We start from the raw sequence: 22,784 nt of genomic DNA, 5'->3' as shown, positions 1-22,784 counted from the left end.
TTGGTAATGGAAGCAGAAACAAGCCTGTAGCTCATGACTACTTTGGAGGAGGAACATTTATTTGGATTTGTAAATTTAGTGTGTTAAAAAAATCACTTATCACAGATGTTTGGGATCTTCCCACTGATTTCTGCATGGCTGGTTATTTTTCTTCCCTTAAGTCTCAGTTCATGTCACAGAGGGCTTCCCTGACCTCTCACACCCCACCACCATCAACCTGTTTTCTCCATAGCACCTATCACAGTCTGAATTGTCTTATTATGGCCTTACCTATCCCTAACAGCCATTTAAAAATGTAAGCATGAAAGAAGGAATGTTGTCTATCTTGTTCATTGCTGAATCCCCAGTGCCTAGAATAGTGCCAATAAATACTTGTTAAATGAGCAAATGTTTTATTTATTTTTGGATTTGGGGTCTTGTTCTGTCACCCAGGTTGGAGTGCAGTGGAATGATTAGCTCACTGCAGCCTTGGCCTCACTCCAGTGATCCTCCTGCCTCAGCTGCTGGAGTAGCTGCGACCACAGGCTCACCCACCAAACCCGGCTGGCTAGGTTTTTATTTTTTGTAGAGATGGGGTCTCAGTATGTTGCCCAGGCTACTCTTAAACTCCTGGGCTCACGTGAGCTTCCCTCCTTGGCTTCCGAAAGTGCGGGGATTATAGGCATGAGCCACCACACCCGACCTGAAACTTTTTTACAAATCTCCAACTTTATTACAACCACCCCCAAAAAAATAATGAAGCAGAAGACATTGTTTAACAAGAAGCAGTTTTATTACACAAAACGAAACCTGAGATAATAGAAAATAACACTTGCAGTAATAAAGGAAGCAGCCTTGCACTCCACCTCCACACTCCAGAGTATAATTAAAAGACTCCTATCAGACATTTCTATCACCAATAACGCCAACCTACAGTGAGTGAGCCTGCTGCTGTATACAGAGCAGGCTGGGCCCCAAATCAGAAAATTCATATTGCTTGCTTTCTCTATAGGGAAAGTGAAGCTTTCAGTATCATGTGGCTATTCCTGGTTCTACTTTCCCTTGTGGAAATGTAACACCTGATTTACACTGCTCTTTTGTGAGTACGTATATGGTGATAGGAATAAAGGAGAAAGTCTGGAAAGCACCAAGCACAAAGCAGACCTGAGGCTCCAGCAACAGTCATTCAGAAACAACTGCCCACTTTATAAGTAAAAGTACCAAAGGAATGCCAATGTGAGCTCATGTCATTAGGAGAGGTAAGGATAATTCTACACCTTGCTTAACCATCACTTAACCTTTTTATTGCACATAATGAAATTTAAGCCCTAACCTAGGTCTGTACTTGTGTAATATGTATTATGCACTCTAAATTAGCATCTGCATTTAGATAGATTGCAAGCTTAGAAATCAGTCCTGCATTTGACCTCTTTTGTCAGTGCCTACTATATCAAATTTTAACAGATTTTTGTTTGTTTGTTTTTTTGAGATGGAGTTTTGCTCTTGTTGTCCAGGCTGGAGTGCAATGGCGTGATCTCCGTTCACCACCACCTCCACCTCCTGGGTTCAAGCAATTCTTCTGCCTCAGCCTCCTGAGTAGCTGGGATTACAGTCATGCGCCACCATGCCCAGCTAATTTTGTATTTTTAGTAGAGATGAGGTTTCTCCATGTTGGTCAGGCTGGTCTCGAACTCCCAACTTCAGGTGATCTGCGCCCCTCCCCCCCCCCGGCCTCCCAGAGTGCTGGGATTACAGGCGTGAGCCACCTCACCCAGCCCAACAGATTTTTTTTTTTTTTAGACAGGGGTCTCACTATGTTGCCCAGTTGGTACTCATAGGCACACTCACAGCGTACTACAGCCTCAAACTCCTGGGCTCAAGCGATCTTCCTGCCTCAGCCTTCTGAGTAGCTGGGACTGCAGACCCATGCCATCACAACTGGCTTAGATATATTTTTGAAGGTTTTTTTTTTTTTTTTTAGTTTCTGTTTTTGAGACAGGGTGTCACTCTGTCACCCACGCTGGAGTGCAGTGGCGATCCTCCCACTTCAGCCTCCCAAGTAGCTGGATCTACAGGCACACACACCATGCCCAGCTAATTTTTTCTGTTTTTTGTAGAGATGGGGTTTTGCCATGTTACCCAAGCTGGTCTTGAATCCCTGGGCTCAAGCAATCCTCCTACCTTGGCCTTCCAAAGTTCTGGGATCACAGGCATGAGCCACTGCACCCAGCCTGAAGGTCTGTCTTCCCTCTTGTTCTTTTGGGCAAAAGGTCAAACAGAGTAAGCAAACTTTCTGTAATTTATGAAGATCATCTTTTATTAAAGGATTAAATGAAAAAAGAACAACTTTGGCAATAAAATTCAGCCTAATTACAGCTTTTCTTGGCTGCATCCTTAGATGTCAGTATATTAAGTGTAGACCCTAGTTGAAGCATCTAACATATATCTATCTATATAGATATGTAGATATAGGTATAGATAATATATTGATAAACTGTGGAACTTCTCTAGTGATAACTCACTAATACATTACAACTAGAGTAGCTCTAAGGTCCAAGGTATTCTTTCCTGTCCCACTGCCCCAGAAAGAGCTAATGGTCTCCCTGCTCATTAGACTGTATGTTCAAACCACAGCAATAGAAGGGTTTGGCTGCATCCCCAAATCTGACTAAGCTTTTTTTTTGGGCGGGGGGGGATGGAGTTTCGCTCGTCGCCCAGGCTGGAGTGCGATGGCGCAATCTTGGCTCACTGCAACCTCCGTCTCCCAGGTTCAAGCAATTCTCCTGCCTCAGCCTCCCAAGTAGCTGGGATTACAGGTGTGGGCCACTGCGCCTGGCTCTGACTAAGCTTTTATTTAGCCAGCCACTTGTGGCTTAAACCTCCTCATCCCCTTGAGTGGGCTCCATCAAAAAGTAGTCTCAGGCTGGGCACGGTGGCTCACTCCTGTAATCCCAGCACTTTGGGAGGCCGAGGCGGGTGGGTCACTTGAGGTCGGGAGTCTGAGACCAGCCTGGCCAACATGGCAAAACCCTGTTTCTACTAAAACAAATACAAAAAAATTAGCCAGGCGTGGTGGTGTGCGCCTGTAATCCCATCACTCTGGAGGCTGAGGCACGAGGAGAATTACTTGAACCTGGGAGGCAGAGGCTGCAGTGAGCCAAAATCACGCCACTGCACTCTAGCCTTGGTAATGGAGTGAGACTCTGCCTCAAAAAAAAAAAAGGTGGGGGCACCTGGGCACGGTGGCTCACGCCTGTAATCCCAGGACTTTGGGAGGCCAAGGCAAGTGAATCACCTGAGCTCAGGAATTCGAGACCAGACTGGTCAACATGGTGAAACCCCATCTCTACTAAAAATACAAAAATTAGCTAGACGTGGTGACGGGCGCCTGTAATCCCCACTACTCGGGAGGCTGAGGCAGGAGAATCACTTGAACTGGGGAGGCAGAGGTTCTAGTAAGCTGAGATCGCGCCATTGCACTCCAGCCTGGGCAGTAAGAGCGAAACTACATCTCAAAAAAAAAAAAAAAAAGTCATAGGGAAGCGTATATACATATAATTTGAAATGGTGTCTCGCTCTGTCACCCAGGCTGGAGTGCAGTGATCATGATCATAGCTCACTGCAGCCTTAAATTCCTGGACTCAAGTGATCCTCCTGCCTCAACCTCCCAAGTATCTAGGGCTACAGGTGTGCACCACCATGCCCTGCTAATTCTTTTATTTTTTTTAGAGACAAGTTCTTGCTAGGATGGTCTCAAACTCCTGGCTTCAAGCAGTCGCCCCTCCTCGGCCTCCCAAAATGTTGGGATTACAGGCATAAGCCGCTACGCCTGGCCAGAAAAAGCCAAAAAAAAAATTAGGGCTGGGTGAGGTGGCTGATGCTTGTAAACCCAGCACTCTGGGAGGTCAAGGCGGATGGATTGCTTGATCCAGGAGTTGGAGACCAACCTGGGCAACGTGGCAAAACCTCATCTCTACAAAAAATAAAAAATAAAAATAAGTAAAACAGAAGTTTGACATGAAAGCAAAGTATATAATATAAAAAAATCCAACTCCGGAAAACCAGAATACAACTCACCAAATGTTTTGCTTCTCCACCAACATAACAATTTATAAAGCAAGAGATGAGAAAAAGAGATTATTGGGAAACGTACTGAATAATGAGGAGTTTGGGGAATAGAACAAAAGTTGTAAGTCGTAACCTGACCCATCTTACTTCACTGGTAGACAAGTACAGTTGAAAGGATGAAATAAAGAAGTGAGTAATTTAAAAACTGTTGGACCAGCACCTTAATCAAATGGATGTTTTAGAGTTCTGTTTCCCACTGAACCAAGAATTGTATGCCTCCATCTCTCCTTGAGAGGCCCTATGTTAGACCTTGGCTACTCATCATTAAGATAAAATCTTAATAGATAAAACTGGAATTCCTTGAATCCATGAAAAGACAGTGTTCATTAAGGGTTTGTGCAGTGGATGCTCCTTATGTCCCATGGTAGAATAAGATCTCCTTATCTCCGCCAAGTTAAAGGCTCTTGCAAGGGCACTTAGAGATGTTGCCTTTTCATGAAGATTTCATGTAGGTAATCCCAAAATGTCCTCTGCTCTGTTTCATTGTTGTGGATCATGGCAGTGAGAGCTTCCCCCTGGTCCAGACCTTGCCAATAATCTTGCAGCCACATCTCTTTCCAACTGAAATACCAAAATGGGGGTTGGATTATGGAACTGCAGCATAGTTATGAGTCCTGCCTTTTTCTGAGTGGGGCTAAAGAAATCTTAAGCAGATACAACGGTCTCTAACTTGGACAAGACTGCTGCGAAGGGAAGACAACGTGAAGTAAATCCAATATTAGCCCAAGCGACAGGCAGTAAGCTACAAACACAAAGACATCACAAGCTACAATTCCTGACTTGCCTGCTTCTGGCTCCCAAATGTGGAGGGGGTTCAGAGGCAGGCAAAGCAGAGGGCAGACTGGAAGTGGCAGTCTCCATAAGGAAAGCAAGGGGGCAGGGGTCTTTAGATGATTATCTTTTAAGTTTCACCTTTATGCCAATAATCAAAATGAAGGTGCATCAAAATGAAGTAGTATTCAGTATCTAGAAAAAACATAACCTGAATATTTTCTTAATGTTTCATATTTTTTCATACTTTTCCTCTAATAAATCATATTATGTTCAGATACAAACAATTTGTAATTAGATACAAATTACTTGGTGAAGGATTCCAACCATCGGGACAAAACTGCCAGCAGCATCTATTAATAAATGGCCTTCTGCTGCCATCCACTGTCCAAGTCGGTTTCTATAGGCCATTCTAGCAGCTTTACTTCAGCTTAATAATCTTATCACCTCTCCCCCAACGGGTGTGGCTTGCTACAAGTGGTTTCAACATTTTCCCACCCCACACCTCATGCTGGCCTTGTTTACCAATACCACCACCTTTTGCCACCTACTACACTAGCCTATTCGCTTCCTTTCTGATGCACATTGTGCATTGTTATGTGTGTGTGTGTGTGTGTGTGTGTGAGAGAGAGACAGGGTCTTACTCCAACCCAGGCTGGAATGCAGTGGCACGATCCTAGCTCACTACAGCATTGAACTCCTAGGTTCAAGCAATCCACCCGCCACAGCCTCCCAAGTAGCCAGGACTACAGGCATGTGCCACTACCCCCAGGCTTTTAGTTTTCAAATTGTACAGAGAGAGTCTTATATCGTCCAGGCTGGTCTGGAACCCCTGGCCTCAAGTGTTCCTCCCACCTTGACCTCCCAGAGTGCTGGGATTACAGGTGTGAGCCACCGTGCCCGGCCATGCCTAGTTTTTCTAGTTACACAGGCAGTGTGTCCCCACATGCACCAACTACATGGGGCTCATCCTTAGCACAGCCGCTTAAAAAAAAATTATGGCTGGTTAACAGGTGTAAGCCCTGACTATTGCAGAAAAGCCTCCCTCAAAATGCTCTTCTCTACTGCCCACCCCCATTTCCACTCTATAAAAGGTGCTCAAATAGCTGAGTTGATTTTTAGTGCAGTGCAAACTCCTGAGCCTGGTATTAATGATATTTATAGCCTTGTCCCTATTTATTTGCCCCATTTTCTCTCTCCCCTGTCTGCACAGGCCCTGTGCTCTGGTTCAATCTTTTTGAACCACTACTGGAAACACTGTTCACATAAGCTGATTTTCATGTTGCCTTGAATTATATTTTACATCTATTCAGCTTTTTCAGCTTGTCTTATCCCAACTAGACTGTTGACACCTTAAAGACAGAGTGAGCCCATGTGATAATTTCCTCCTGCACCTGCTCAGCACCTAGTGCTACTTAATTGCCCACAGTAAGCAAGTAAGTAAATGATTTGATGGCTGCAGGGGACCCCAGCATTCTTACCTGTCATTCTCAGGAATCTCTTCCACATTGCCAAAGCCAGGTGTGGGCACTGGGCAGTCCATGTGTGAGGGCTGGGCAATGTGGGGCTCAAGGACGGGGCTGTCCCCGGGAGAGGCCGCGTGGGCTTTCTCGGCATCCAGCCGAGCCAGTTCGTAGTCACAGACGAAACACTCGAAGCCGTTGAGGTAGTTAGGCAGCAAAGGATCATTCACTCCCCACTCCCGATGCTTCAGACTATCCAGAAGGAATTGGTTGGTGATGCCCCCAGGTTGCTTGTATGCCAGGTATTTCATATACTCCTCATCATTCTTGTCCAGAAAGTCAATAAATTCTGCCAGCTTCTGAGGAGACTCAAAATCATCAATCAGGATGACGGAGTGATTGTTCGGCATCCAGTCCCTCACAGAGGGAGAGCCACGGTACACGGGCACAGCGCCCAGGTGCATGGGACGCCACAGTTTTTCTGTCATGTAGTCGTTACAGATGGCATTTTCCAGGGCCAAGTGGAACTTATAGCGGGACAAGAAAGCCAAGAGCTCTGGATCCTCGGTGGTGGCCGTGGCTGTGTCCTGTAGCCGCGCGGTGGGCAGCTCCCGATTCTGCAGGCATTTCCCGTAGGAGTCTACCTAGACCAGGTAGAGTAAGGCTGTCATTAGGGTGCGGCCCTGGAGGCCTGGACACCTGGAGTCCTGGACACCTGGAGTCCTGGCCTCAGCCCGCCCTCTCCTTTCCCTCCCCTCCGGCCCGCCCTCACTCACCGGGATGTGGCGCATGAGCTCGCGCACGTAGCGGTCCCGGTCCGCGGGCACGTCGCAGTGTGACTGCAGATAGAGCAGCGGCGCATAGCCGCGGCGGCGCCACTCCGCGCGTTCCCGAAGCGGAAGCACCGGGCGGCGCAGATAGGCGGTCCCGGGCAGCCACTGCAGCGACAGCGGGTAATCCGAGTGGCGACTGAAGGTGGAGGTAAGATTGAAGAGGCGGATGCCCGGGCCGTGGCTCAGCAAGAAGTTGTTGAGTGGCGACTCCTCGTGGAGGAGCGCCCAGCTCTGGTGCGCCAGGCGCGGCAGCGGCGCGTCCGACGCGCGGAAGTCGGTGCCGTAGAAGAGCAGCGCGCGCGTCCGCGAGTCCCTCAGCGCTCGATGGTTCCGGGACGCCACGCACGCGCCGCGCGCACACTCGATGCGCTCCGAGTCTCCCGGGAAGTGGGGGAATAGCCCTGGGCTCCACCACAACAGCACCGGCAAGTCCCCCGCCTCCTCCCTCCCTGGCCGCGGCGTCCCGCAGCTGCGCGTCACCCCCACTGCGCCCAGCGCCGAGGGCGGCCGGAAAACCGCGCCATCCCACGGTTCCGCCCACTCCGCCTCCCCGCCGGCCTCCTTCTCCGCCGCGGACCCATAGCCACTGGCTGCACAGACACTAAGCACCCCCAGAAAGGCCAGCACCGCCCCAGTGGGGCCGACCGCCATGTCCACTCCGGCAGCCGGCGCGCTCTCGGCCAGCACGGACCCCGCCCAGCGGATAGTCGTGACGGGACGAGGCACTACGCCACGGGGGCACGCGGCGCATGCGCAGCTCCGCTCAGCCGACGGCCAGGACTAAAAGCAAAGTGAGCTTTCGGGAGTAAAGTTGAGGCTAATGGTTATATCTTAATTTATTTTATTTCTTTACAAATTAAAGATGCATTGAAAAATAAACCAATGAAGAGAAATGAGAGGTCCAGAGCAGGGGCATCCCAGGCGGGGAGCAGGCAAGCCTGGCCACCATCAAGCCTAGCCCTTGTCCTGCCCCCAAGCCAGTTGGGGTTGGAAGATAACTGTCAGCCACTCAGTCAATACCAAAGCCCAAGCGGTGTCCCGGCAGGAGAGAACGGCGCTCCAGCTGACTCTGCCTCTCCCCAACAACCCTGGGCCTGGAGAAGCAGTGTTTCTCGTGGGAGCTCAGAGTGGGATGTGAACTGGCTCTGTGAGGTATTGCAAGTTGATGACCAGGCTCCCTAGGCTCCCTACAGAACCATCCAGTGTTGGGGCCTCTCCAGCTGGAAAGGAGGCTAGTACCTCTCCCAGATCTTAATATATTTTGCAACTCAGTTCCCAGGTCATCTCTGACAGTGTGCCTCTCTATCCACGGAGTGATCATCAATCATTGCAGGAGAGAGCGAGAGAGCAGTGAAAGCTGAGAAACTTGACTGCTAACCTCCAGGCCCAAGAAGGACTGACCACTTTTCTCTCCACCACCTATGGGCTATACCCCAGCTCTTGTGCACCTGTATGTTTTATCCCTAATATAGGAAGTTGTGGATGACACTGAGCCCCCTGTAGTAACCTTAGGATCCCCACTCTTTCCTGCCTGCCCCTCTCCTCTTGGGAGACTGGTCCAAAGAGATACATAATATTGCCAGGGTCTGGGTGCCTCCAAACCCCCAATACCGAATCATATACAGTGAACTGAGAAACTACATTCATTATGACAGGATTAGCAGGAAAAAGAGGGTAGAGTGAGGGAACAGGGGCACCTTCCATCAGCAGGACATGACAGAGTGGCAGGATACTTGAGCCCAGAAAGAAGGTGTCTCCTTATATCTCCCCCTCCCCCCAAAGAGACTGAGGTCAGCTTACATAAGATATGGTACTGTCCCAATTTCTCTGACATCCTGGGGTGCTTTCTGGAAGCTGGCCTGGGCCTTATGCCATTTACCCACTTGCTTTAGCTCAGTAGCTGCCGAATCTCCTTGTGCATATGACAGAGAAAGTCCACATAAGATGCTCCCCCACTCAGACTCTTGTCTTCCACCAGGAAGTGCTTGAACAGCATCTCCAGCTTGTCCTCCTGTTTTACCACGGTAAGCTATGGCCAGAATTCAGGGTTCATAAGGCAAGGCCAAAGGAAATTAAACATGCCCAGAAATCTCATTAGGTAGTCACTTACTCATTCCCCACCCAACCCCCACTTCTAGGTGAGGACTTGACAAGGTAAGAAATCCAGGGTTCAGATCAGTGTTACCTTCATGTACCGGGATCTCTGTGCCCGTAAGCTATCAATGAGGCCTCGAACCTTCTTGGACAGTGGATTATCCAGAACTGGCAGAACACTCTAGAACACAAAATTCATTTATCCTTATGGTAAGGCACTCTGAGTTCAGTCAAGGTGGGGCAGCATACATCAATGCATCATCTGAAACAAGGAAGCCTGGGAAGAATGACAGCAACTGCCCTTGTCCCCAAGTGTTCCCTGATACTTGAGGGGACTAGCACACTAACTTTATTGGCTCCCAATTGTTTCACAAAGTATACTTCCACACTCATATTCTCCTTGACTCCCTGCCCTCACCAAGCCACTGGTGATCTGACTGAAGGAGGAGACACTGAAAAGGCTCTGGACAACACCCTGTTGGACGCTTGCTCCCACCCAGAGGAAGAGGTTGAGCCCATTCTCCAGTAAATATATATCCCCATTGCTCAGACGCTCTTCAGAGGCTCGAACTGCTGGTGGTTCGGTGGTACTCTCAATGGGAGACTTTGTCTAGACAAAAGGAAGGGAGCAAAAGGTTACCATGGACCATAAGACAAGTCTGCGCTCCCCGCCCCCACCACCACACACAAAATTCTGAAAGCTAAGTCCTCAGACACCATCCCTTCTGAGGTCTCAGTAACTCTCTCTCTGAAAATTACATCAGCTAAAATACATAAAAACAAATTCCACTAGTGTCAGACTGCTATTAGCCTATCCTTTCCTCCTCCTAAGAGGCCCTTTGGCTCCATGCAAGATCTCATACTCCAACCCTCAATCGCACCAAAGGTAAGAGCCGAGGGTAGAAGAAGACATTGGTCTCAGCCACATCCATGGAGGTAACTAGCTGTCGGATATAGGCACGGTCATCAGTAATGACTTCAGCTCCAGGCTGCAGGACATCACTCTTCAACACACAGTTCAGGTAAACTGGGAGTAGCTTCATGCACTCAGGAAGGATCAACTGAGGGGATTATCAAAATAAAGTTGATGATCATGAGAAATCCCTTCCAAATGCAAACATTTGGCCCAACAACCCCACCTCCTACTAATATACTTGCCCCACCTGTCCTGCAGAGGAGGGGCTAGCACAGTTCTTTCTGTAACAGGCCAGGATCTGGGCACACTGGGTGATGAGAGTGTCACGAACAGCCTTCACAGGGCTATTCAGGACTCCCCGATATGCTGGATGGGAAAGCAAAGATAGTCACTGGTCAGCTGCCCATCATGTGTGCATTCCCACCATCACAACTACCCACTCACCATCCTGGACCTCTCAGCCCCAATCCCACCCTGCCCTGCCTCTACCCTCACCAAACTTGGCCATGTAGTTGATGAGCGTGTCAGTCTCACAGTTTCGATACAGATCAGCCAGCTGGGTGCAGCAGTTCAGGGCCAGATTATGGATGCGGAGCCGACGCTGCCCTGCACAGCTGGTGTAAAGCAGGGCACACTAGGGGAAGGGAGAAAGGGGGAACTCACACCCCTCCCTCACAAAGGCCCTTTGCTACATTATTAAACTAGAAGAGAGAAATGAGCCACTCCCCTGCCCAGTCTCTTCTTCCAGTGCTCTCTACCCACTCCTCACCCTCTTCTATACCAAGCGAATGAAACACTTCCTGCCCAGCCCCGCCTCCCGCCTGCCACCTGCCACCTGCAGGAGGGCTCCACTCTCTTCATTGAGCCGATCATCATGCTTGAACTCCACAGTCACTGTTTTGTCCCCATCTAGCCCAGCCAGCTCCACATCTGTGGTGTTGCTCATGTAGAAAGCTCCAAAGAAATCTACAGCACGGATACCTGAGGCCACATGGACAGGGTCAGGGCAAAAGGTATGACAAGTGCCACATGCCTCCCTTCCAGATTTAGCCCCCCCACCTGCTCTTCAACCAGGACTGACCAGTGCTTGTCCGGACCCGCATCACAGCATCAAAGCCAACAATCTTCTGGACATCACGACGCAGGTCACTCAGGAACCGCTCCTGGTCATTCTCCACCTGCATGCCCCCAGGCCCAGAGTCATATCACTGACTAGACATAGCTCATCCTGCAGACAATCTCCCTGTACTCCTTCCACTCTACAAGGCCACCTAATTTTCATCATCATAACAGTGAAGATGATAATGATGATGACAATAATAGCTTTTAAACACTCAGACTGCATGCCAGGTACCACACAGAGTGCTTTACATATAATTATTTAATTCTGTAGACAAATCCTACTTAAGTATTTTAACCCCATTTTGCAGACGAAGGAACAAAAGAGGAAGTACTTAAGAAATTTATCCTAGGTCATGTAGCTAGTAAGGTGGTGGGGCCAGAATATCAATGCAGGACTGATTCCAAGGCCCATGTTCCTAACTGCCACACTCTCGGGCTCACTTCTTCAGACTACGCAGTCTTCTCTTCCAACACTATTTCTTCTTTTTTGGAGACGGAGTCTTACTCTGTCACCCTGGCTGGAGTGCAGTGGCGCAATCTCGACTCACTGCAACCTCCGCCTCCCGGGTTCAAGGGATTCTTAGCCTCCTGAGTAGCTGGGATTACAGGCGCCCACCACCACACACGACTAATTTTTGTATTTTTAGTAGAGATGGGGTTTTGCCATGTTGGCCAGGCTGGTCTTGAACTCCTGACCTCAGGTGATCTGCCTGCCTCAGCCTCCCAAAGTGCTGGGATTACAGGTGTGAGGCACTGTGCCTGGCCCCAACACTATTTCTATTAATGGGTCAGCCACTCCATATATAAGCAGATATTCCCAGCCCTGCTGCCACCTGCCACCCCAAATTCCACACCATACCTGAAAGGAAGCATATTTGTAGACAGAGCCTCCGGTGAGCTGGGGCACAACAGAGAGCGTGGCCACATCCACGTACTGGTTAGGGAAGAGAAAGAGATCTACACAGCAGCCTTGGGCCACACACTCTTTGGCCAGGGTCTGATAGGCACCTGTCTGAGGCTGGAACAGAGTCTAGGGGGAAAGAAAATGGGGAGAAGAAAACGTTCAAATATCTCAGCTCCACCCTATTTGAGAACTGTATATCTAGCATGGGATATTCAAATTCCTGGAAGACTTCAGATCTACTTCCAAGGATTTTCCAATAGTAAAAAATTCTCTTTTATATTATTATTTTTTTGAGAGAGGGTCTCACTCTGTCACCCAGGCTGGCATAGAGTGGCATGACCTCAGCTCACTGCAACCTCTGCCTCCCAGGTTCAAGCAATTCTCCTGCCTCAGCCTCCCAAGTAGCTGGGATTACAGGTGTGTGCCACCACACCCGGCTAATTTTTGTATTTTTAGTAGAGACGGGGTTTTGCCATGTTAGGCTGGTCTCAAACTTCTGGCCTCAAAAAATCCGCCCACCTTGGCCTCCCAAAGCGCTCAGATTACAGGCATGAGCCACCATGCCCAGCCAGAAGTTCTCCTTTAAAAAATAAATAAATAGAAGAGTCTACCAACAGCTTTGGCATCAGATGGAGTAGAGAAGTATGGCAGCAGTGGAGGTTGGCAGTCACAGATACGGTATTTGAAAGGGTGGAGTGTCTGGTCCTAGCCCCCATCAAGAAAGTAGAGTCCCCACTTCCTCTGTAATGAAAAATCCTTCCCCTCCCCCATTTTCCAGTCCCACACCTTCTCCTTGTCTGTATTGATCAGCTTCCTGTCATCTCTGTTCTTCAGTTTCCCTGGGGCCTCGGCAATGGGCAGGGATGTATGGAATAGAAAGAGCTTCCCTGCACACTCAGCAGCCTAGGAAAAAAGAGAGAACTACTTGTTTATTCTTTATTCATCCATCCCTTCCCTTGTCATTTATTAAGCACCAACTATGTCAGACAGTCTAACATACTGGACAGTCACCCACTACTGAAGAAAGAGAGGTTGTATCCCAGGCGATAAGATGGTCAGAGGAAAATGAGTTACAGGAGTTTGCCCGATACTCCAGCCTTACCTTCAGAGCCTCCATCCCAGCCTGGACAACTGGGACAAATACTGTCTCTGTTTCCCTTGTGTCTGCAAACATTTCTGGAATCTGATCCAATAAGCTAAAGAGATAGGTGACAGAAAACAACCAAAATTGCTATCCAGATTCCAGATACCTCAGTTCTCGATTCCCTGAAGAGTCATCAGGCCTCTAGAATCTGACAACTCGTGGGCCACAGCCCCTTTCCATCTACTGCCCAACACCTCTGCTCAACTCCATGACCTTCTATGGTGGTACCCATGCCACCCCCAACCTTTACCTCCACAATCTGGCTCTTACCTGGTGATAACTGCCCGAGACTCATTGACGTTGACCAGGAAGCCATCCAGCAGTGGCACAAACATGTCAGCCACATCAGACACAACCATCATCTGTGGCTGGGCCAATGAGTTCTTCACATTATAGAAGTGGAGCACCTTATTGTAGGTGACAAAGCCAACGCGGATTGCTGACTCTTCTGCCCCACCCTCCCTGTAGAAGGTGACATTGTTACCTAGACTTGCCACCTTTTCCACCACCCACAACTCCATGACATCAAGCTACATCTCTTCAGTCAACCCAGATGCCCTATCATTAACCCCAGGAAACACCTCAGTTCTGTAACTCTCACCTAGGTAGAAAGTCTAACAGTGACTTGAGCTCCTCACAGAGGAGCCTAACAAGACCAGTCCTGATGGCATTGTAGGAGACGTCAATCATGAAGATAAAGGCAGGAGGGCTGGGGAACTTATTGTTCTGCAGAGGAAGAAAATGTTGGGGAGAGGGGTAATGGTAAGCAGGCCAGTTGACTATAGAGAAGTCAGCATCAAAAAGGGACAAAAAAGGGGTGAGGGAAATGATAACAGCCATTCTCAGCTGTCTCATTATCCTCCACTCACTGCTCCTCCCATGCTACCTTCCCTCACCTTGCAGTAATCTACAGTGGCCAAGAATTCATAAGAGCCCAGGGATAGCTCAGGGCGGTCATAAGCATCCACACGTTTGCCGGTATGATCCAGGTGCTGAAAATACTGGGGGGGAACTGTGGGAAGCATGGCAGTGTGTTACTCGAAGATCCAGTTTCAATCTTAGTATTCTGTCTGGCCCTAGCTGAGCTCACTCCGCTATCCCTCATTCCCATGTGCCTTACTTCCCCAGCTCCTGAAAGATGGACCCTCATCTCTCTAACTATTTAATAGAGAACAAGGAAGATACAATCAAGGCCTTCCCCTAAATCCCAGCTTCCATGAACATACCATCATTGATACAGCTGCAAAAACAGCACTGGAAACGCCTCCCTCCTTCAATGAACTGCATGAAGGGACACATGTATGCTTTGCAGCGGTTGCAGCGCAAAGGACCAGATTCCCCATGGTCCACAACATATGGTGAAGCCTAAGGCGCAAAGGGGAGGGGATCAGACATAAAGGAAAACTACAGTAGGTTCAGCCAGGAGATGAGGAGGAACAACCGGAGGGAGAAGGCGCATGGCGCAGATATTCTGTCTACAGAGGGAGTACGGAGCACAATGATGAAAGGGAGTAAAGACAAATCACAGGAAAATGTCCCTATGAGTAAAAATTATATAGTTCCCTCTTCCTACATCCCACCCCTAGAGCTGCATTTCTCACTGAAAGAGAAGAGGAAATGCAAAACCGGCCATATCAGACCAGGGGCTGCCATGGGCATATGAGGGAGAAAGCCAAGATTATCTAGGATTCCCCTTTCTGGCCCCATTTCTAATGCCCTTCACTCTTGCTCTAAGAATCTTGACTCCAGCTCCTTCCCTAACCAAATATCTATAACACCTCCTCCCCATCCCTGGGATTCTGTGCCAGCTACTGATGCCCCAGGCAAATGTCACCCTACACATAAGAGACCAGTGCCCAACTATCCCCAATGGGACCCAGATAGAAATAGACAAACATACAGAGAAAGATGGAGAGATAAGCAGAATATAAACTGAGCCTTGGGCTTCTAGTAATAGAGAACCCTATAGTAAGATAAGCAAGGCTGAATATGAGTATCCTACCAAGGCCTGGTGGAGCAGCTGCCTAGCTCGCTGTCTTCATGCTGGTATCAGGTACTGGGGTGACAGATCAGGTCCCAAAACAGGTGACAGAAGGATCACTGGATCCTAATCTCCCTTTTCTCTTATATGCTGTTCTAACAGCCCTAACCTGGGATGACAGGTCAGGAAAACATGGAATGATGTCCTTCTCATCATCTGGAGATGACCATGATATGAGAGGTTCCTACATTCAGCTGTCTTCTCCCCTACAATTTGGCCCTACCTCTTTTTTTTTTTTTTTTTTTTGAGATGGAGTCTCGCTCTGTCGGCCAGGCTGGAGTGCAGTGGCGCGATCTCGGCTCACTGCAAGCTCTGCCTCCCGAGTTCACGCCATTCTCCTGCCTCAGTCTCCCAAGTAGCTGGGACTACAGGCGCCCGCCACCACGCCCGGCTAATTTTTCGTATTTTTCATAGAGACGGGGTTTCACCGTGTTAGCCAGGATGGTCTTGATCTCCTGTCCTCGTGATCCGCCCACCTCGGCCTCCCAAAGTGCTAGGATTACAGGCATGAGCAACCGTGCCCGGCCTGGCCCTACCTCTTTTCATCCCGCTTGTTCCCTCTAGGGACTCTGTTCCTTCCCAGCAATGTCTTGGGCTTTTGCTCTCATCCCTACCATCCCCTCTCCAGGCATGGGCCCTGGGATAGAAAGCCACTAAAGATAGTCTCCTCTCCTGCCTAACTAAAATATCTTCCATTGTGAAGCCAGAATCACATCCAGGAAGACACTTTAGTCCCCTCTCTACCTCCCTCCCTTTCATTACACTCTAGCCCCTTGCCTGACTCACCTCCTCTGGGGGCAGCCTTGCCAGCGGTTTGATGACTGCTGCCAGGGGCACCTGAGCCTGCTTAGCCATGTCAGATGTGCAAGGGATATTATAGGATGTACATCGGATGTATCGGGGACTTGCATTCCCTGAAGAAGGAGGCAGAAGACCCGAGTCAGATCACAGAATCCTTCCAGACACTATCTCTCCATTGGTGATCCACACCATCAACTCCACAAAGCTAGAGGTGATGGTGGCTTTTTCCCCCAGAGGGACTAGAGGGAACTTGTCTCTGGTCAAAAACTAAAAAAAAAAAAAAAAAAAAGCCCCAACCATAAGCTGATAATCTTGAAGAAAAAGCCCCTGTGGGAGGAGCTAATTCCATTCTCACCTTGGTCTTTCACCAGGAAGTTGGTAGTGACTAAGGGTGGCACTTGGCCCCGTACTCCAGTAACAAATGGCTCTGCACCCCGGTTGTTCCTGTCATCTTCAATGACCTGAATCTGCAGAGAAGTGCAATGAGTGAGGTGACAGAAGAAAAAGGAAGTGTGAGGTCCCAGAGTGCCAAGAGAAAAAAAGGCTAGAGCTGTAACACAAAAACTAAAAATTTGCCAAGGAACACCTCATGCACCAGGCCTGTTCTCTTTCTGGAGATCATATAAAATGCTGCAATGCCAATCTTTCACTCTACAGCAGCCAATCTTTCACTCCCAGCAGCCTGTTGGGCAGGCAACGTGAGAGTGGGCTTCTTTATGAATTGCCCCCTACCCCCCATCAATGGTGAACACCCTCTCATTCCTCCCATTCCAGGAAAAGCCCCAGCTCTGATCACAAACCTTCAAACATGATTAGATTCCATTCCCCTCCCCCATCATGCCTTCCCCCATCCTCTCCCCAAGACACATTCTGAGTCAGAGCAGGAAAACAGACAACAGTAATCACGTAAAAATGAATCTACCTGGAATGATTCTACACTCAATGAAATTACAAGGGACAGGGTGAGGAGAGATTTAAACAGCCAGAAATGATCAAGTAAGGTGAGGAAGCAGATGCTGCCTTACTTTCAGGTAAGCATCAATGTGTACATATAGGAGGAGAGGAGAAGTACCCAATCCTTATAGCTCAATCCTCAGTCCTCCACATTTTGACAGACTCAGCAAAGGAAAATAAAGGACCTGCAACGCTGGTATTCAAACCTTTATGCAGGCTCATGACCTTTGGTCAGATACTTCAAGATGGGTTTGGAAAACCAGAAAAAGCAAAGGGCAAATAAGACTCTGTATCCCATAGCAGAAAGGTTGAAGCTTAGAAATATATCAGAATCAAAAAGACTCTTCAGATGAGAAAGTACCCACACTTTCCCAAATCAGCGGTCCCTTCTCCTGTAAGAAATGCCAGTTTGGGATACTATGAATCTGTACATTCCTACCCCAATATTTCTCCACAACAGGCTACAGACAAATCAAATCCAAAGTGGAATGATCTACTGTTCAACTTTGTCCTCTTCCATAACACATCACCTGCAGGCTCCTGGAGGAGCCAGCAGAACTAAAGCCAAAGCTTGACGTGCCACCTGACCCCACCCTTAGAGCCTGACCTTCCACCACCGCATACTCAAGGCAAACAGCTTGCTACCTCTTCATTACCTGGTGACTTGAGGCATGCATATCCTTTTAGCTTGTATAAGTGAGTATCTAGAAGGGCTAGAGCTAAAGGAAGAGAATGGAGAGGAATGGACATGGTAGATGAGGTGAAGATGAGGTCACAGGCATGCATGGATGGCACTAATACAGGAATGACATGCACAAACACCCACCCCCTGCACTTACTGGACTAGGAATGGCATCGGGGTCTATTCTGTGCCTGGTTTTCTGCTGAGGAGGCAGCTCACTGAGTTGCTTTTAGTGTTTTAATAATAAAGGCAGCAGGGGAATACAAGGAGGGAGACAAAAGAACAAGAGGCAGATGTTACTTCTCTCTACCCTGTTGAGTTAGACATGAACAGCTGGAGCCCAGCTCATATTGCTGAAATCAAGCCCCCTCTAGATATGAAATTCTAAGTCTTTCTGGCCCAACACAGAGGCTTTAATGGCTCAGACTATGATGTAGAAAGATAAGGAAAGGGGCAAACAGGAGGCAAGCAGGAGTTATACAGGGAGGGGCTGAGGCTGAATGGAAGAAACCTTAAGGAAGAAGAAGAGGAGTGTTCCCCCTAAAAGGCCAAACCTCCCATTCTAAGGACTATCTTATGCTGAAAGAAGCCTCCCTTCACGTCCAACCAGACTCTCCTTCTCACTGAAGAAGGGGGAAGGAAGGAGGGGCTGCTTAATCCTCTTGAGTTCTCCTTGGCCAACAGGCTCCCTCACTGTGTTGGTTACCCAAAGGAGGAAGAGGGAAGAGAATAGAATGGAATATGACAATGGCTAAGCATGGCAAGGTAACTGACATAGCAAATGTTACAGACAGAACTATAAAGTGGCCCCTACTTGGCAGTACAGTCCTAGTCTCTATTCTGAGTCTGATAAGGAGGGCCTGAGGATTCTGATGGCTCCAAGGGTGCAATTCACCCTCTTCCTGGGAAAAACAGCTCTCCAGTGGGACTTTACATACACACTGCCCTCATAAACTGTCGTTCACTCTTCCCCATCCACACAGCAGAAGCCTACCAAACAAAAGTACTGGGGACTTCCTCCTAAAACTGTCCAAGTAAGAGCAGAGAATCCAGTGAGGCTTTCCTTCTCTTAACATCTAACATCAGAGAATTCCCACCTGCTCTACCCATTAGGAAGAATGCCATCCTTCTAGATCTAAGGGGACAAGACCCAGTCACTGCTCTACAGAAGGACAAAGGCTACTATACTATGTATGTACAGTAGTGACAGAGTGCAGCCCTCAACTCAGACATCTACTGGTGCTGCTGCTCACTCTTGGTTTCCCTTCCTTCTCTGCCCAGCTATAGAGTAAAACAGCCCCCCAAAAGACTCCTGGAACCTCAAGTTCCAGTTCAGAATCAAATTATATGTAAGTTCTCCAAGAAGATGAACAAAAAGGGAAAATTATCAGAAAATGCTAGGCAAACATTTCATCTAGATTGACCTGCCTATCTGGCAGACACAAACCTTTCCTCAGGACCATGTAAGTTTCTACTTACAGGGCTTGGGATGGCATCAGGGTCCAGGCGCTTAGGAGGCAGTGGCTGAGGAGGCCCAGGCTGACTGCCAAAGGTGGGTGCTGCTGGGTAGGGGCTTCCATAATTAGGCTGAGGGCCCCGGGCTGGTCCGAAGGAACCTGAGACAAGGACACAAGGTTGATGAACTCAAAATCCCATCCCTATCTCTTCTTAAGGCCTCAGGAAAATGACTAGACTCCTACAAACATAGAATTATGAGGTACACTAATGCCTGCAAAGCCATTCAGAAAAATACCATGTTATCTGAACTACAAGAAAAAATAATGTCTTATAAACCCCATATCCTAGGAATAATACCCTGAAGCTGCCCATCTAATTCACCACTTAGCAAGTAATACTAAAAACAAACAAATAAAAAACATCAAAAACCACCTGAGTAGCTGAAGCCTCTAGCTTCTAGACAGACCTTGGGAAAGACTCACCATTTTGTTGGGGCTGATAGCCTGGCTGCTGTGGGGAGTGCATAGGTGGCAGTGGTCCCAGGGGCCCAGTCATCTGGGTGCCAGGGGGCAGAGCTTGAGGAGGAGGTGAAGACACATGGTTGGGCTGGCTTACTGAGGGCCCTCCAAAACTCTGTCCAGGCAGGAGTGGACCAGTCATCGAAGGCAGCCGAGGACCCCCTGAAGCTGGGGGTGTGAAGCTGGAGGCCTGTGATGGGGCAGATCGCTGGGGAGTCTGGATCCCAGGATGACCTTGGGCCTGGCTAAGGGGAGGAGCCTGGCCCTGAGGATAGGAGCCATATAGACCAGAATTAGGGAAACTTCCTGAGGCTGAAGCCAGAGATGTTGGTGGGCCTGAGAAGTAGAATAAAGGTAGAGTCAAAAGCCCAGTCATTCTGCCTCCTTGTTCAGTAAATCACTTCCCTTTCCACACAAGAGGGGCAGGTATGACTGTCTCATCTTCTGAGGCTCAGAGGCACAGGAAATACAAGGGAAATAAAAGAGATTCAGGTATAACCCCAGAGTCTGATGCCTCTGAACAGGGGACAGTAATATTCCTGTGTTCACAGCCACTCACCATAGCCCAGCCCTGAAGAAGGAGGGGCTGGGGCCACAGCACCGCTGATCTGCATTCCAGACAGCTGGGTAGTCACCTGTGCACTTGTCAGGGGAGGGCCATAGGGCTGAAGCACAGCTGGCTGGTTGCCCACAGGGGCCAATGGGGACCCAAATGGCTGAGACCCAGGCAGCCTGTGAAAAGAAAGCAAGCAGAGGTGACTAGTGGGGCCAGGACACCCTCTGAAGTCTGCAGAAGCTTTGCATCATACAGGAAGCTACATTGTTCTGTGACATCTTACTCTCACCCTGAGTTCTTTTATGGCTTCATACTTTTGTATATTTGTGGGTAAATTATATTCCTGATTATTCATGGCAAATCTTGTTTTCCATTAAGCTCACTCCACAAACATAAACCAAGCACCCTCAGGTCAAGTACTATTTACTCTGCTAACTAAATTACTGCTTCCTCTGCTTCAATTCTTTGACAAACATCTTCAGTTTTGTAATCTGAAGCACTGAAAGGGAAGGCACGCATAAGCATGCACGAACCTTAATAAATATGAAATCAAACAAATGCAGATTGATTATCCAGCTTTTTTTTTTTTTTTTTTTTTTTGAGACAGGGTCTCACTCTGCCACCCAGGCCAAAGTGCAGTGGTGTGATCACGGCTCATTGCAGCCTCAACTTTCCAGGATCAGGTGATCCTCCCACCTCAGCCTCTCAAGTAGCTGAAACCAAAGGCACACGCCACCATGCCTGGCTAGTTTTTGTATTTTTTATAGATACGGAGTCTCGCCATGTTGCCTAGGCTGGTCTCAAACGCCTGAGCTCAATGAATCCGCCCACCTCAGTCTACCACAGCATCTTTCCAATATACTTTCTGTTCAGTGTCTCCCTCTCTGATTATTCCCATCAGCACAAAAACATACAAACATCTCTCACACAAAAAAAACCCAAAAACCAACTATCGTGGAAACATCCCAAATGTCTATCAACAGAAGAATGGATAAACAAAATGTGACATGTAGCTACACAATGAAAAACCACTTAACCACAAAAAGGAATGGAGTACTAATATACGCTACAACATAGCGTATTATGTTGAAAATATTATGCTAAATTAAAGAAGTCAGTTATAAAATATCACATAGTATATATTCTATTCTAATGAAAAGTCCAGAGTAGGGAAATCTTTAGAGACAGAAAGTAGATCAGGAGTTGCTTAAGGTTGGAAGAATAGGGGAATGGGGGAATAGCTAAACAGGGGTAGCTAAAGAATGCAGTATTTCTTCTTCAGATGATGAAAATGTTCTAAAACTGTAGTGATATCTGTCAATATACTAAATTGTGACAGCACATATTTGTCAATATATTAAAAACCATTAAATATACAAAAACACTTTAAATAGGTGAATTGCATAGTATATGAATATCTCAAAAAACTTTTTAAAAATTCAACCAAATTACCTCACAGCCCCCTCAAACTTTTGCTCCCCTTTTAGCTAAACATTACAAAAGAATAGGTCTATACTCTGTCTCTACTTCTTTTTTTTTTTTTCTTTTCTTTTGAGATGGAGTCTCGCTCTATTCGCCCAGGCTGGAGTGCAGTGGTCCGATCTCAGCTCATTACAACCTCCGCCTCCTGGGTTCAAGTGATTCTCCTGCCTCAGCCTCCCGAGTAGCTGGGACTATAGATGTCCACCATCATGCCGGGCTAATTTTTGTATTTTTAGTAGAGACGGGGTTTCACTATGTTGGCTGGGCTGGTCTCAGAACTCCTGAACTCGTGATTCGCCTGCTCAACCTCCCAAAGTGCTGGGATTACAGGCGTGAGCCACCGTGCCCAGCCTTACTGTTTTTTTTCTTTTTTTTTGAGACAGCGTCTCGCTCTGTCACCCAGACTGGAGTACAGTGGCACTCACTATCTGTGGCTCACTGCAGCCTTGACCTCCTGGGCTCAAGCAATCCTCCCACCTAAGCCTCCCCTCCCAAGTATCTGAGACCACAGGCACACACGACCACACCTAGCTAATTTTTTTATTTTTTGTAGAGACAGGGTCTTGCTACACTGCCCAGGATAGTCTTGAACTCCTGGGCTCAATCAATCATCTCGCCTTGGCTTCACAAAGTGCTGGGATTACAAACATGAGCACTGTGCCTGGCCCAACTCCAATCAAAATGCCTTTCTCTGATAATCCCTTCCAGCCCAGACTGAGGTATGGTTGTTCCACATTTGTTTCCAGAAGGTACTCCAATAATGACAGTGTCATCCTAGATTGATTTTTTTTTTTTTTTGGTTTTTGAGACAGGGTCTTACTCTGTCACCCAGGCTACAGTGCAGTGAAGCCATCATGGCTCACTGTAGCCTCAACCTCCAGGGCTCTAGCAATCCTCCTGCCTCCACCTCTGCTTCCCAGGCACACCAACAATGCTCA

The 22,784-nt window shown here is 48.1% G+C and overlaps 2 protein-coding genes across 8 annotated transcripts in view; both read right to left on the bottom strand.

Moving 5' to 3' along the window:
- Positions 1-3,990: 3,990 nt before the first annotated feature.
- Positions 3,991-7,978, bottom strand: FUT11 (fucosyltransferase 11). Its single transcript, XM_003271259.4, has 3 exons — positions 7,118-7,978; positions 6,360-6,985; positions 3,991-4,668 (listed from the first exon to the last, which is right to left on the bottom strand). The coding sequence occupies exons 1-3, from the start codon at positions 7,823-7,825 to the stop codon at positions 4,524-4,526; spliced, it is 1,479 nt and encodes a 492-aa protein (XP_003271307.2). The 5' UTR covers positions 7,826-7,978; the 3' UTR covers positions 3,991-4,523.
- Positions 7,979-7,992: 14 nt separating this feature from the next.
- The window catches only part of SEC24C (SEC24 homolog C, COPII coat complex component), a 28,070-nt gene continuing 13,278 nt past the window's right edge, over positions 7,993-22,784 (bottom strand). For 2 of the 7 annotated variants that reach the window (XM_030798382.1, XM_030798386.1), the window contains 21 exons: positions 20,368-20,540; positions 19,773-20,144; positions 19,312-19,448; positions 17,990-18,058; positions 16,552-16,663; positions 16,182-16,309; positions 14,581-14,719; positions 14,251-14,366; positions 13,956-14,080; positions 13,625-13,816; positions 13,313-13,406; positions 12,997-13,113; positions 12,166-12,336; positions 11,266-11,362; positions 11,020-11,165; positions 10,680-10,818; positions 10,432-10,550; positions 10,150-10,329; positions 9,687-9,878; positions 9,360-9,449; positions 7,993-9,203 (listed from right to left, as the gene is read on the bottom strand). In XM_030798382.1, the coding sequence (XP_030654242.1) occupies positions 9,063-9,203; positions 9,360-9,449; positions 9,687-9,878; positions 10,150-10,329; positions 10,432-10,550; positions 10,680-10,818; positions 11,020-11,165; positions 11,266-11,362; positions 12,166-12,336; positions 12,997-13,113; positions 13,313-13,406; positions 13,625-13,816; positions 13,956-14,080; positions 14,251-14,366; positions 14,581-14,719; positions 16,182-16,309; positions 16,552-16,663; positions 17,990-18,058; positions 19,312-19,448; positions 19,773-20,144; positions 20,368-20,540 (3,049 nt within the window). In that variant the 3' untranslated portion in view covers positions 7,993-9,062. The remainder of the gene's footprint in view (positions 9,204-9,359; positions 9,450-9,686; positions 9,879-10,149; positions 10,330-10,431; positions 10,551-10,679; positions 10,819-11,019; positions 11,166-11,265; positions 11,363-12,165; positions 12,337-12,996; positions 13,114-13,312; positions 13,407-13,624; positions 13,817-13,955; positions 14,081-14,250; positions 14,367-14,580; positions 14,720-16,181; positions 16,310-16,551; positions 16,664-17,989; positions 18,059-19,311; positions 19,449-19,772; positions 20,145-20,367; positions 20,541-22,784) is intronic. The other 5 variants (XM_030798381.1, XM_030798380.1, XM_030798385.1 and 2 more) reach the window with 4 other exon arrangements.

The sequence above is a fragment of the Nomascus leucogenys genome, chromosome 18 (genome assembly GCF_006542625.1).
Source record: "Nomascus leucogenys isolate Asia chromosome 18, Asia_NLE_v1, whole genome shotgun sequence".
Lineage (NCBI taxonomy): Eukaryota > Metazoa > Chordata > Mammalia > Primates > Hylobatidae > Nomascus > Nomascus leucogenys.
Note: the sequence above shows the minus strand (reverse complement) of the source record. Positions and strands in the feature narration are given on the sequence as shown.